General features: G+C 38.0%; 1 protein-coding gene across 2 annotated transcripts in view; it reads right to left on the bottom strand.

Moving 5' to 3' along the window:
• The window catches only part of PSMD14 (proteasome 26S subunit, non-ATPase 14), a 56,590-nt gene extending 41,185 nt beyond the window's left edge, over positions 1-15,405 (bottom strand). The window contains exons 1-4 of one of the 2 annotated variants that reach the window (XM_058191699.1): positions 15,264-15,402; positions 11,112-11,165; positions 6,934-7,009; positions 5,297-5,349 (exon numbers count right to left, since the gene is read on the bottom strand). In XM_058191699.1, coding sequence (XP_058047682.1) covers positions 5,297-5,344 — 48 coding nt within the window. In that variant the 5' untranslated portion in view covers positions 5,345-5,349; positions 6,934-7,009; positions 11,112-11,165; positions 15,264-15,402. Of the gene's footprint in view, positions 1-5,296; positions 5,350-6,933; positions 7,010-11,111; positions 11,166-15,263 lie in introns of both variants that reach the window. The other variant, XM_058191707.1, reaches the window with a different exon arrangement.
• Between the last annotated feature and the right edge of the window lie 786 nt (positions 15,406-16,191).

Here is a 16,191-nt window from a genome sequence, read left to right on the forward strand (position 1 = left end):
CTTACATCTGCTATTTGGGAAGTGAGAATTATTTGCTCTTCTGCATGTTTGTTGCAAAAAAAATAGTGCAGAATACTGTGTATGTATTACAACTTTAACTTTAAAAAATACAATCCATGAAAACATTTTTAGTTCTTGAAAAATTCACCTATACCCTACCTTCCTTAATATACACTTCTGTGTCAGAAAAAGTGCAACCAACTAGTTTAAAAGACTGTTAACCCTTTTCTCCAGAAGGTAATAGTCACATTCAAATGTACTGTCGAATCCAAAATCAATGTTCTGGGAACTTAGCCGAAAGCAAACTATGAATTCAACAAACCCTGGCTTATCATAGGCATGTATCGTCTCTTCTTGGGCACAGAAAAGAGATATGGGGGTGCCCACTTCTAAAGCTTGAATGCAGGGTTCTTCAACTGATAATCAGAAATATGTAGTGAGTAATAGCCAGGAGCAGCAAAATTATATCCACATTTAGTCTAAATCCAAAGGGTATCACAAAAATACCCAGGTGGTCTCAAAAACATGTAACAGGTCAGATTTGATTTCTATATGCTTCATTGAAACAGACAGGTAGAGCAGAAAATGATACTAATTATCATGTTCAGACCTTTCGTCAATCTTCTATACTGGTGCAGTTTCTTTTAGTTTACACAATTTTAATATACTATTTTGTATACTATTTTGTTTCCTTGCAACAATAGGAATTCTTTGCTTAAGAAAGTAAACTGCTTTCAAAAACAGAGGAAATTTCAAAAGTAATTTGGGTCTAATTCTAAAAGGTTATGCTGGATATTAGAATTGTTTATCTAGACTTTTGTCATAATTATGTGATATTATACACAGTATGCAATATTTTTGATAAGCTACTTTTAAATTTAGAAATATATATATAAAATTTCAATTCACGTCACTCATGGGCATATGAATCTCATTCTCATCTTTAAGTTGGACATGCATTCAATTATTATGCATAATCATGGCAAAATATATAGTTTGTAACCAACCAACCTATATTCTACTTAAAAGAGAGTAATCTTAACACATCACACATACAGAAGTTTATCCCATATAATGTGCATTATTTTTCATGAAGAAAAGTTTCAAATATTATAAATATTTTATCACCAGTATTTACTGTATTCTAAATTTTATGGTAAAACAGGGAACAATACATACAATGCTCATGTTAAAATGCTCTGGGAGATAAAGCCATTAACACATTTTACCTTCAAAAGTGAAGAAAGTATTTGAATGAGAATTTGTTATCATAGAAAACAATTCAAATATAACCAATCAGGCATATCTTTTTAATCCAAAGGAATATTTTTAAAACATAGGAAGACTATGTATCATTGATAGTTCTGTGAGGTCCCATCATATAAGGATAGCCAGCATGACTGCAACTTTCAAATTGCTGAAATCCTACCAATTACAGCAGTCACATGTCTAAATCTAATCTTGAGATAAAAAGTAAAAAGTTCAGCTCAATTCTTGATGATTGCATCCATCCTTGGCGGGATTGCATAGATGGTTTTCCTAGGCTTCTGTTTTTGTTTTTGTTTTTTCTTTTTTTTCAAAATCCCAGTTGAACTGAGAGCCTGGGATTCTGGTCCACTATAGAAATGCTAACCAGACCAACTCTGCTCACTTTCCAAGTTTACCTACTAAGGTACAAAAATCCTCAGAGAAATCTAGTTATATTACAAATTAACAATCCTGTACAGTCCTGTAAGTGATGATGGAGTCCAAATCCAAGCATGGATATAAGCAGGTAAAAGAGACTCAAAATCTATTTTCACATGTAATTTGTAATTTATTATTACAATATTCATGATATGGACACTTACAACAGTGGCATTTTTCTAGCATCTATCTCCACTATCTCCATCCCCAATTTCTCCTTCCTCTTGGGGCTCTCCGAACTACATGCCACCATCATTTCCCTGTTGATTGTCCAGAATAGCTTTTAGAAGGCAGGGCGATACAGAAACAATTAGTGAAAGTCTCTTATTTTGCTGATAGGGCATTACCAAGCAGAGATGCATTAGAATTTCATGTTTTTCCAAAGGTCTTCTATTTAGCTTTTAGTCTAAAAAATACCTTCAACACCTCTGTAAGCAGGATTTTTCTCCCATGTTATCAAAGACTTGTTTCTACAGTTGTTCAATTGCATTTCAGAAACTTCCATACTTCAGAAATTTCTACATGTAAGAAAATACTGCAGATTGCACCACTAAGGTGTTTATGCTAATAGAAAGACTTGATTTTAGTGGAAGCCTCAACTAACTGAAACTGGAAGAGACCATTTCTCCAATTGTCTGTAAACCCCCAAATCTCAAATATTTGAGAACCTCCAGACCAGCATGAAACAGAGTATGGAGGAAAATACTCAACAAAATTCTTTACTTTTGTTTGAAAAGATTTAATGCTTTGCAGTGTGGAATGGCAGTACAGTTCCCATTCAATCAGAGGCTCCAGGCAACCAGTATTCAGTCTTCCATGTTTAGATGCCTCTAGATTTCTGCCTTCCTGGACAAACTGGACTAGCTTCACACCTTGGACAATCCATCTTATAAAAAGGTGTCACTCATAATGAGACAGATTACTTTAATTATGTTGTCATTACTTAACCAAAGGAGGCTGATAGTTACCAATTTTCTTGCTTATTTTAAAAATATGTTGACTTATTTATCACAAACCCACACTATCAAAATAGATCCCTGCAGGAGACAAAAAACAACAAAGTTGAGGCTTTTTCCCTAGTATTTGTCTTGTGTGATTGCAGTCTACTTATTATTTGTGTCACCTTGTTCTTACAAGAAAGCTATCAGTACATAATGCAGCAAGATCTTATGCAGAGTGGTGTGCTGATTAGGACTGAACTGGAAGTGACTGGCCCAAGGATACACATCTGGCTTTCATGCCTACACGAGGACTTGGGTTTCCTCACTTCCAGTCTAGGACTTTAACCATTACACCATACTGCATTGCAAGAACAAAGTAACAGTTAATAAATGAAATTCAGCATGTCTCTCTTTTCCTAATTTTCTAACTAAGAAAAACTTCAATAATTATGAATCTCTTATTGTGTTAAAGAATGAGGCTCAGGAAAAGTGTTCCAATTGTATAGTGTTAAAAAATGTATTTTTAAACAGTATTCACTGAGAAGCACCTGGAAGAAAGTGTAAAATGCAAATACTTGCTATAAAATTTAAAAAGAAAAGCCTGCTTTGGGTAATACACTATACACTTGATCAGCTGCACAATCACCTAAAGTAAATATCTAAACTAATAGTGCAGTCTTAAAAATTCTATGAAATATTCAATTTCAGGGAGAAAAATGTCTGTATCCTTTGTATTAAAGCAGAAAGGCTATAATTGAAAATATGGAGAGATATAAATACAGCTCACAATATGAAGTCAAAAGGAATAGTTTTACATCTAGCTCCTCAGCCATTGGAAAGCCAAAAGAATACCTTCATCTATAAAGTTTGCTCATGCATTAAGATCTTCAGAAGTGCATTGATAGTTCTGAGCATTAGAAATATATTATGCATTTGAAAAACAGCAAGCTTTCTCTGTGGTGGCACTTTTACTTTAGAATATCTTCACAACAGAGAGATAATTTGCTTTCCTTTCAGCATCATGTCTGAACAATCCTTTTTGCTGAGGCATTTTACATTTACATTTACATTAAAAAATACACCAAAGTATTCATTAGGGTACTTTTTGGCTGGATAGTTCTGATGATCGTTTTTACAATTTTATTATTGCTATAGATCATATTTTAAAATAATATGCAAATGATTTATCAATTTAAAAATGACAGTAAGTAATCTGTCTAGCACTAATAAAGTCAACACTGCTATTTGATAAAATGGCTCTCATTTATTTGTTTTGAAATCAGTGGGTAGCAGTTGTATAAACATCCACGGGCATCTTTTCAACTGAAATGTATTTGAATATAAGTAACTCAGGTTGGTAGTTGGGCTGTTGGTCTGAGCTTGGCAATTTGGTTGCCAACGTTTCATCACCATGAGACATCATCAATGTGCTTTGAATTGTGCTCGTCTGGCAGAGCACTGGTCTCGAAATACCTTTTTATGTTATCCAAATTAGCATGGATGTTGTTTGTTCAGCTACTTCTGAGTCATGGTCTGATTTTGGACTGTTTGATTGGCTGGCTGCTGTTACTGAGGCATGGTCTTTGTTTTTAAGTACCGTCTGTGTGATGTAAATTAGTGTTGTTTGTTCAGATACTGTTGAGTCATGGTCTGGTTCGGTCTGTTTGAATGGCTGGTTGTTGTTACTGAGATGTGGTCCAACTTCTTGTGAACTATGTTGGATCACATCTTAGTAATAACAACCAGAGTAACAACAAACCATAGGCCGTGCCTCAGTAACCAGACAATCAAACAGTCCGAAGTCAGACCAAAAGAACAAACAACATCCACACTAATTTGCATTACGTAAGGTATTTAAAGACCAGTGCTCTGACAGACGAGCACAATTCAAAGCGCACTGATGATGTCTCCTCAAATGGTGACAAAACGTTGGCAACCAAATTGCCAAGCTCGGAGCTCAGACCAACAGCCCAATCTTTGCAACTACTGTTTGTATAGATAAGTCAAGAACATGATTGAAATTGTCATTCCTATAGAGATAAGAAAGATTAATCTGGATGACAAGAGTGAAAAAGATGGCGTATTCCATAGCTGGATCCAATGGTGTGATTATGTTTTATTACTGATATTCTTCCTGTGGGAGGATTTTTAATCTTTTGCAAACCTGATCCAGAGAGCTGGATGACACTTTGGGCAGATCTGGGATCTCACTTTGAGGTGATAGAACAGAAGTGACAGCCCTGTCACAATAGCATAAATGACACATGCAAAAGGTTTGAGAATAACATCTGCTAACTAATTGGGGAAGACTTTGTTTATAAAATCATGTGAACTTTTCAAACACCTGGTGGATCAGAACGTATAATAATATATGACAAATAAAAAGATCTTGCTTCTTAATAAAAGGAAGCAAATATAAGTTCTGTTTGGAAAATTAAAGTCAGTGTCAAACTTTAAGGTGACAGAGGACACTGCAATGTGCAGATATTCTTCTACAATGTGACAGATAATCTATCAAAAACATATGCTTACTTTTTTGTACTTATTATACATACCATTTCTGGAACTGTAATTCTGTAATTCCTCAAATGGTTATTTTTCCAGGGAGGGGCAAGATTTAAGTTTGTAATCTAAATTCAAAAAAGATTACTGATAATCTGGATACTAACCTGTCCTAGACCAGGCATTCCTCCTCCAAGTCTTAGAAGTCGATCCATATTTCCTAAAGAAACAAACAGATAGCATATCTAGGTTCTAATGTGTTTACCAAACTGTTCTCCATAAAATTCACCTTCAGTCACTCATTATGTCAAAAATATTGGTCGTAATTACAACACAACATCAGACTTCCTGTTAATTAACACCACATATTAATTCAAGAAGCTGTCTTCCATACTAATTAACAACTGCACTTTAAGCGTACTGATTTTGGGTTATCCCCAGATTTAAAAAAGATAAGATTTTTTGTTTAACTCTCTTTTTTATTGCAAAATTCATTTATTTCCTCCTCTGATCCCACCTACCCCCAAAAAGCATCTGCACAGCAAACCAAAGAAAACTCAACACCAGCAGATTAATTTCCTTCAATTTATCCAGAACACATCAATATAAAAATAATTCAAAAGTGATTTTTAACATCCTCATTAGTAAGTTCTGTGCTAATTAACTTACAGCTTGTCAGTTAGCATCAAAACTGCATGTGAAAGACACTGAACAGATTAGATTTCTGAATTAGCATCAAAAGCTTTTTTTAATGAACTCATTACACCAAAATAACACCATAAAGTAAACATTAAATGCCTTTAGTTAAAATATTAAGGGCTACATAGTTGTTGCATATATCATTAAATATGAAATACTGTGGAAAGAAAATGAATCTCATTGCTGTTTGTTATATTGCTTTAATAGTAAAATATTTAACATGCAACATGGTAATGTGACTGGAAACATTTTTAATACTATTAGCATGTCACTAAGTGCCGACTTCTGGATGAATAAAAACATCTAGCATTCCTCACTAAGACTGTGCAAATGATTTAAAGGAGCATTTCAAATACTCAAACAGCCCAAGTCTCCGCCATCATCCGTATTGGCTAGAATTGCTGGGAGCTGTAGTTTACCAACATCTGGCAGGTCCTGGTTCCACCTGTGACCTAGACTGAATACAATATTTAAGAGGGCTTTCCAAAACCTTTAGGAGATACTTCTGAAACAACAGTACAGAGGCTGCTCTGTGTGCACATCTGAGCAGAGTCAGCTAGGAGCAGCTTCCAAGGCAAAAGATGTAGCTGCTGCTATGAATCAAGAAGTGGTTTTCCGGAACTTTAATGCAGTAAGCAAGATGGCCTGAAGTTCTAGGTTAATATCTATCTCTAGCTACATGCTGCTTTCTATGTCTCTGATCTTACTACATTATGTCTAACTGTAGCCAGGCAAAAGCAAAAACTTAAAAATACTAAAGGTTTCCCTAAAGATTAAAAAAAAAATAGAATTATCATCATGCCCACAGGGCATAATCCAAAAGAATTCTCATTACTTTTAATTAGTTAATTATCTCAAATCAACATCAAGGATCCAGTTAATACAATGTGAATATAGGATCCAATTTATACAATGTGAATATTTTGGTAAAGATCAATCAGTAAAAGTTATTTTTTCTTCATAACGCATGAGCTGAACTGAAACTGAATACACAAATATTTACATGGCCTTTCTCAATATCCTCAATGCTAGAATGACATTTTTGAGCAATTTAAATAGAACTGCCATGAACCAGTTCATGTACTTAATTCTACACTGTACTCACCTGGTTTTCAGCTTTTTTCTACAATGTTTTTCCAGTTCTTAGTGGAGTCTCCAAGTTTAGATGCAAACTGAAGCTCCTACGAAACGCAAATAACAATTAATCAAGTTATCGTTCAAAAAATCTTCATTTTATATCCTAAAACACTGTTTCAGCTCTAAGCAAACTTTTACAGTATAAGAATGTTCTATTAAAAAAATACAACCCAACGTATACAGGTAGTTCTCAACTTACAGCAGTTCACTTAGTGACTGCTTGAAGTTTCAACAGCACTGAAAAAAAGTGACATGATCATTTTCCACACTTATGACCGTTGCAGCATCTCCATGGTCACGTGATTTACATTTGGATGCTTGACAACTGGTTCATATTTATGACAGTTGCAGTGTCCCAGGATCACCTTTTGCAGCCTTCTGACAAGCAAAGGCAATGGGGAAGCCAGATTCACTTAACAACCATGTTATGAATTTAACAACTTCAGTGATACACTCAACAAATACGGTAAGAAAAGTTGTAAAATGGGACAAAACTCACAACCAACTTCTCACTTAACAACATAAATTTTGGGCTCAATTGTGGTCGTGAGTTGAGGACTATCTGTTCTTAATTTTCTATCTACTTCACAAAATATCAGCCTGATCTATCTTTAACCGCACCTAGGGCTCCTCTACACTTCTTCCTTTCCCCACTGCAAAGAGAAAATACTCTGCTATTTATATGTTAAATTTGGGTCTTGGCCAAACCCGAACTATTTATGACAGTTTCACTGTTCCAGGTTCATGTGACCACCATTTGTAACCTTCCCAGCCAGCTTCTGACAAAGTCAATGGGGGAAGCCAGATTCACTTAACAATCACATGATTTGTTTAACAACTGTGGCAAAAAAAAACCTGTAAAATAGGGCAAAATTCACTTAACAACTGCCTTGCTTAGCAACAGAAATGTTGAGCTCAATTGTGGTCATAAGTTGAGGACTACCTGTACACGCTTTCCCAAAAACCAAAAATACCTCCAAAAGAAAAATGGGGTAAGTGGGATTTCTGCTATTACTTCTCGAATTTCTGTGAAATTAGAGAACTGGAAGCCATTCTCCCTGCTTTCCCTGCTTGGGAGAAGAGAAGCAGGACTTTTGGTGCAAGTTCTCTTGTGTATAAAAAAATCTACTTCCCCCCCCCCCCCCCGAGGATCAGCTGTACTGCAAGAGTGCCACCCACAATGATGCTTCCCCCCCCCAGTAGAGCTGCCCGCACCTTGCAAGATTTAAGCCACAGGGAACTGTTTAACTGTATGTCCAGCAATCAACTGTAAACCACTGAGATACATCAAGGCATCACAATTCCAGCAGTCTTATCAGTTGATTGGTGGACACACACACAAATAAAATAAAATAATAAAATAAAATAAAACAAAACAAAACAAAGCTATTCCTGGCAACACTGTTGGCAGAACTAGCAGCCTTGTGAGGAAGTCATAGTGAAACTACCTACAGCTTCCTGGTAGCATTGCCAGCAACCCTACATGGAAATCACAAGTAGCTCCACCATGCCTCTGCCTGCAGAAGAGCAGCTGGTAGCCCCATGATGGAACTGCTCTTTCACTGGCACCTATGGGCACAGCTTTACTTAGAAGTGCCTCTTTCATTCTACTTCCCTTCCCTTGTTGGAAGGTAAGTGGTTCTTTGGTGTCTTCCACTCTGCTAGGGAAATGGAAAGCTGGCACTGAAAAGAGCTTCCCTTCTTTCTTTTCCTCTATGAGGCATGGGTGTGTGGGAGAAGTGGCTCCTTTTCTGCCAATTCTCCAAATCCCATGGAATGATCACTCCATAGAATTGGAGAACTGACAGCTGTGGACCCATCCCTGAATCAACTGAAAGTTTAATTTGGTTTTTAAATCAATAGTCTTGTGAACCTGGAGGGGAGTTTGTGGTCAAATAGAAATTGTCTGAAATAAATTACATTAATTTCTTTTTATTATAAAATGTTGATAAAATTCTGTTTTGTGCAATTTAGACATGTTAGACAAAGTTAATGAAGGCAATGCATATGTGGGTTTCTATGGAGAGTCTCAATCATTCAGGTCATGGTTGTCCCAAAGGTACTTTTCAAAAGGCAGCTGCATTTTCTTTTTTGTTTTTTTGTTTCTTAAAAAACATTTCGCTTCCATTCCCTACCATTCAGTCAGAACTGAAGAAGCTTCTTGAATGAGAAGCAAAACCTTTTTAAGGGGAAAAAATCAAAAAAGTCCAGTTGCCTTTTGAAAAGCGCTTTGGATTAAATGTTGCTAGAGATGCAATTTTAAATTTGAAGTATTAACACATATATCTGTCCTTGTCCTTGTGCCAGAATTTGGGCTGAAATATCAGTATTGTTAACATAATATTGGAACAATCATTTGCTGCTTAAATATACTTTGTTCTGCTTAGTTATATCCAGCATTCAGAGTCATCAAGAATTCTGGGTTTTTCATGCATGGGAAATAGTCAAAAAGTATTATTATACAACACTGAAAGGAGAAATCTATTCCTAACTGCAGCAACAGATTGTTCACATCTACAAACCATTTGCATTACATTTCTCAAGACAGGATTTATAAGCAGATATTTTAAAATTGTTTTGTCCAGGTCCTGTGTTTTTTTGTTGCCCCATTTCCCCAAATAAGATGGTTTGTTTCAAGTTAAGAAAATAATGTATGTTCTCTTTTCTTCCTAATTAGTTTAATGCAATGAAATATCTTAAAAAGATTGCAGAAAGGCAGAATGCAGAAAAATATGATGATGCTGAAGAAGACAACTCACCTTGGAGTTAGGTCTCTTAATATATACTATAGGTCAAACTTAAATGAACTTTTTTTAAACATCTCAGGCTATCATATTATAGAGCTTAGAAAACAAAATAGTTTCAATTTGGCAAATAAAGTTAGAGTTGTTTATTTAAGAAACACAGGCTATCCTATGTATTGATAGGTGGAAAATTAAATCAAGCTGTATCTACAATATAAGCTGAACTAACTGGAAAAGTACCATTCTTATTGAAGTCAAATTTATAAATTAAAATCAACAGATTAAAACTACTAAGAGATTTGTTTTGTGAATTATTAAGGACTGAGTTCTCAAACATGAGAGAACAGTTTCCAGAAGAAATATTGTTAGCATTCTATCCTCTATTTAATTGGCATATTGTAATGTGGAAGATTGTGGTTGCTGTTTGAAGCCAGACAGATGTATTCACTCAGAAAACTAGGCTATAAGCAAAGCAGGGCTTCATGAGAGACATAAAATATATGAATGTATATTTAGACTGTTGGATTTTTACTTAGCATGTTATCTGAATCCCATTAATAATAAATATGTTTGGTAAATTTGAGGTAGATATACAGTAGAACCTGTAGTCACGACCATAATTAGTTCCATAACTTTGGTCGCAAACCGATTTGGTTGTGACCCCAACCTAATTTTAGAAATTTGGCGCTTACAAAAAAAATGGTGTGGAAGGGGAAATTGGCCACAAAAAAAATTGTGAATTTTTTGATCGGAACCCAATTTGGTCCTGGTCACAAGCATTTGTGACCGTGTAGTGGATGATTATCAAGTTTCCATAACTATCTGTTATGGAATGCCTGCATTTTTCAATGCTGAATGACATTCAATATTTTTACGTGTCATAGATAATGCTGTTGAATCATCAAAAATTAATAATTGATGAATATGAGCTCCAAAAGCTGTCCACAAACAGGACTTCCTAATTACCTTAAGCTTTTTACATTTTACATTTCTAGTTTTCATTCTTCATCCAGTTAAAATATCCCAATTAACTAACACTTATTATGAAGGCATCCCTGGGGCAGACCCTAAGAGACAGATAAGAATGTAGTACAAAATTATCAGTAAGCATTTTTTTTTTTAAATCTTCTGAGTGAGCTATTTATTTGAAACAGACAGCTAATGATAGATTTTGGTGCCCAAATTTTGCTCTACTTCCCTCTTTAATTTCTTAATTTTGCTCCTTGTTTGTTCAGAAACAAAGTAAAACACATGCTTGTTACAAAAATGCAAATAAAAAACACTGAGGTAATTCACTTCATTTACTACTTTGAATTCAGAAAACTTTATATTTACATATATAAATAGAAATCACGAAAGATTATTGTGTAAATCTGAGTAATAGAAAAGTTACTTTTTTTACCTGTCCTAAATCACTGAAATGGGACAAACTTCACACAATATACACCAACAATAGCTGAAAGATAAATATAATATATAATCGAATGTATATTAAAACAAAGCCAATTGAGTTTTAAAATACAGTTACACCTTACTTAACAACAGCAATTGGAACTTATGTTTCCACATAAGCATAAGCTAAGCAATGTGGTTGTAAAGCATAATGTCAAATGACTACGTCGCTTAGCAACAGCAATCCCAGCAGTCTGTACTGCCATCCTTAACCAAAAATCATCAATGAGAACCACCTCACGATTTCCAGCTGGCTTTCAACAAGCACAGTCAATGGGGATGCTGGCAGGAAATCTCAAGTCCTGGGCAGCTTGCAAGCAGGCTTGTGGGTGTGTGACTGCAGTGTCATAGCACAAGCACAGCCAGCAAGTAATGGCTGATGCTGGCTGAGGGTGAGTGGCTACTGTAGGCGCACACTATGGAGTATAAGATCCCTGGGATCTCATATTCCGTAGTTGAGATCCTTAGGAGAAAAAGTAGTGGGAGGGGAGCCACCTGCAATTACTAACTTTGATTGTGGGAAGTTGGCAGAGAAGGTTAAAACCGGTAATCATGTAACTGCAGGACACTGCAACCACCATAACTTCAAGCTGGTTGCTGAGCACCTGGATTGCAATCATGTGACAGCAGTGGTGCTAGCACAGCCTAAATTTTGGAGACTGGTCATAAGTACGACTTGTTCAGAGCTGTCTGAACTTTGAATGGTCACTGGGGAAGTAACAGTTAACTAAAGATTACCTGTATACATACAGGGAAAGATACTGTATGCAAAAAGATAGTAAATGGAAATGCTTTATTTTTTAATCCTTCAGATCTGTAGATCATCTGTAGAATTGTATTTGCATTCTTGCATTCAAATCTACTTTTTACAGCAGAAGTACAGAAAAATGAACAGAATTTATAATAATGAAATTAAATATTGTTGTCACAGCAACAAAAGCAAAAGGCATCCAACAGCTTTCTTGGCAAGAATAACTTCTGAGAAATAACTGGTGAAAATATTATCTACTAAAATATGCTAAATGAACTACAGGTAGCCCTTGTGTTAAGACCATTTGTTCAAAGTTATGGCAGCACTGAACGAATGATACTTATGCCCAGTTCCTGAAATTATGGCCACTGCAACACCCCCAAGGTCATGTGATCAAAATTCAGGCACTTGGCTGTCCACCCAAACTTACACTAGCAGAGGTGGTGTAATTCCCACCTACCCATCTCCTCCCCCATCTCTGCAATTTTGGCCCCATGAACTCTGCAATCCCTTAACATCGTCACCCACAGCTGACCTTTGGCATCTTATTGCTCCTCCTGCTGACAAAGCATGCCCAGACTGACTCTTCAGGAGACAACACCTGGCTGGGCAAGGCTTTCTTCCTGAGCTTAGTAACAGCAGCTTCCTCATAAGAGGTGAGGAAGAAGGCCCTGTGTGGACAGCAGTTGCTTCACAAAGGACCAGGATGGGCATGCCTTATTAGCAGCAAGAGCAAGAAGAGGGCAAAGATCACCTGGGACAATGGAGTGCAAGATGGCAGGGCCTCAGAATGCAAAGTGGCTGTGTGTTTAGGCCGAAGGCTAGGGCAGCTGGGGCTTCCCGGGAGACTGGAGCTTCCCAGGGCAACTGCAACTTTGTATTGCAGTGCTGGGTTCAACTGGGATGTCCTAGGGTTTGTGCTGCACTGTGGCTCAGGAGCTTCTTGCAAGGCAGGGTGCAGGGTAGCCAAGATTGGCAGGGATGGGGGAGGCAGAGAATAAGCACTTGGGGGAGCTGAGGGAGAGGCAATCCCCTACCTTGGCTTGGGGAATGGAGGCTTGGATCTGGGAGGACCAAGCCTTGAACAGTTTGGATCAGGATTGGTTTTCAGCTAACAACTGATGGGTTTCAGTTAAAAACAGCAATGGGAACTGCCCAGATTGCCATTGCTAAGCAATAGTCACATGACACTGAGGTTAATGACAGAAATTCGAGTCCTGTTGTAACTCAAAGATTATCTGTATACTGGACCTGTAGAGGCTGGAAAAATGTGAGTAGTTAATTTTGCCTTCTTCTATGCCAGCCTTCGATTTCCTCAAAATATTTAAAAAAGAAATTATGTTTAAAATTTATATAACACCCAATTCCCAATAACTCTGAGTGGTCCCCAAGTAAACAAGGAAAAACAAGTTATAAAACAAGGAATAAAAGACCACAAACTGGACAGGAATGGAAAAAAAATCCATACCACCTAAAGGGGTCTTTAATCACCTCACCCAAGCCTGGAAGAAGAACCAGGCAAGGCTACCCGAAATTTCTGCTGAGGCCATCTGGACCTTGTGGGGGAACCTACTTTCAAATAGTAGGTTGCCAGGAAGTCAGAAAAACTGACTTCCGGGAACCCAACTGGAGGCATTAATTGAAGGAACCCAAAATGGGCTGATCCGGCTGGATCAAATTGGCTAGGTCTTATGCAAGGTGTTGTTTATAGGCAATGACCAGCACCTTGAATTTCACCTGGAAACAAACTCACAACCAGTGCAGCTCGCAAAGTATACCCATGTAAATGTATAATGTAGGAAGGAATGTATACAGCACGGATGTCAAACTCGATCACATCACGTGACATCATGATGTATCTCAATTTTGCCTTTGCAGAGCTGGGGTGGGCATGGCATGTGCGTGATGCATCCAGCCCACAGGCCACCAGTTTGATACTCCTGGTGTACAGTATGTATGTATACATATATATGTATACAACATATCTATGTGTGTGTTATGTATGTGTACACTTTTGAGAGCAGACAATAGAATTTCATTTTTAATGCGTGCAAGAGTGCTCATAGGAAAAAAATGACAATAAAAGTTATCTAAGCATTCCCATGCCACTGCAGGCAGCTCCACATACAGTACATTGCAGTAGTCAAGCTATGAAGTGACCAAGCTGCTAGTCTGATGGGCCTCCAGTTCCAGGAACAGGTGCAGCTGTCATATCAGATGAAGTAGTACAAAAGTCTTCCCAGCTAGAGCTACCATCAAGCAGGATCTATGCCTTCAGGAAGGCCCCCATAATGTTTTTGTTTCACGTTTCTAAAATTCCTATGAGGAACACACAGAATGGGCCAAGCGAAGGGCACCAGAGCTGCTCAGCATCGGAAGAGTCGCTCTGAAGTCTCATAATCCAAATAAGGCCTTTTTTAGGCTTCAAGACCAAAGGGGCTACAAGGGTTTGTTTGTTTTTTAACAGGGGGGTCCATCACTCCAACTTCAAAGGGATGCAACTTTACCAGAATAAAGACTCTCTTAAACTCCTAGTGAGGCCGGGACGGCTCAAAGGGAATATAAACGCTCAACAAATTCAGTAAAGTTCACTGGTAGTTTAGGATAGATATCCCAAAAGTGCTTTTTTTTCTCCCAAGATGCAACTCGACTTTCTGGTTTTTCTTTGAAGACGTTTTGCTTCTCATCTAAGAAGCTTCTTCAGCTCTGACTGGCGGGTTGGATCCTTCCAATTTCCCACCATCCAGTCAGAGCTGAAGAAGCTTCTTGGATGAGAAGAGAAACATCTTCAAAGAAAAAAACCCAAGAAAGTCCAGTTGACTGTTGAAAAAAAAAAGCACCTTTGGGACAACCACGACCTGGACGACTAGCTGAATCTCCATAGACATTCAGGGCAGACAAGGGCAGCCTCAGCCTGCTTTCATATGCCGGGCGCCTCTTTTCTCAGCCGCCTCTAGAGGAAGAGACCCAGCGTCCCTCAGGACCGAACTGTCCACCCAAACCGGGTCAAGATAAGGCGCCTTTCGAGGCAAGAGCTCCGTCCGGCTGAACTTTTATTTCTCCTCACCACCTCCGTGAAGTTTCCTTTTTCCACCGAGGGCCTCTCGCTCTTGGGATTTAAAAAAGGAGACTCGAAGGGAGCTTAAAGGCGCCGTCTCCTCAGCAAGACTTAGTCCCGAACAAGGGGTAGAGGAGGGGAGGGGGAAGATAACCAACGGCCACCCGCCTGGAAACAGCCCCCTACGAGCTCCTCCACAAGCCCGACCGGCTCCCTTTTCTCCAACCATCAGAGCCCGGCGGTCGCGCTCTCTCACCCCCTCTCAGCGCCTGCGTAGCCCACACGCGGCCTACCTGTCTGCCGCCGTTTGTGTGGTTGCCGGAATCCCACTTCGCCTCGCCCCGCCCGACACCTTCCGCTCAGCCGGGCCACGATGAATCAGCCCGATTCATTCAAACCCGGTGTAGCGTCCCAAGCACCCGCTCACCCCGTGGAAACGCTTCCGGGGTCAAAGAACGACACCCGCTCCTACTACAGGCCCCGCCTTCCGTTGGTGTATTGACAGCCAATCGTATAACTCGAGCTGCGAATCCTAGCAACGAGTTGTCCCGCCTCGTCGCTGGGTTCTGCCTGTCTCGAGGCGCGCGTTGGAATTGTTTCTCCTTCAGTCTGCGGGGGCTGGTAGCTTTGGGCTTATTATGCTCTCTGTCCTTCTTTGGTTGTCGGTACGCAGCGGGTTCCCCCCCCCCCCGCACTGGATGTTAAAGAAGTTACTTCAGCTTTAATTGCAATAATACAAGAGCAACCAATAGATTTAAACTTAATGTCAACCACTTTAATCTAGATTGCAGAAGATATGACTTCTGTAACAGAATCATCAGTGCTTGGAACACATTAAGGGGCGTGCATAAGCACACAAACGTGCCTACCGTTCCTGTCCTATTGTTTTTCTTTTTTTTCTTTTTTTCTTCATATATATATATATATATATATATATATATATATATATATATATATATATATATATATATATATATATATATATATATATATATATATATATATATATGCTTATACCTCCTAATATTTCCTCATATATATGTGTATATACTATATAATCTTTTTGTGTGATGCTTATATATATTGTTGTGACAAAATAAAATAAATAATAAAATAAATAAAGATCATATTGCTGGAATCCTAAACCCAACAGTATTGCAAGCCTTGATGCATAAGCAGCAATTTGCAAATATCAATTATGGTGATTTATACATTGCCCTT

This window comes from Ahaetulla prasina, chromosome 1, assembly GCF_028640845.1.
Source record: "Ahaetulla prasina isolate Xishuangbanna chromosome 1, ASM2864084v1, whole genome shotgun sequence".
Taxonomy (NCBI): Eukaryota; Metazoa; Chordata; class Lepidosauria; order Squamata; family Colubridae; genus Ahaetulla; species Ahaetulla prasina.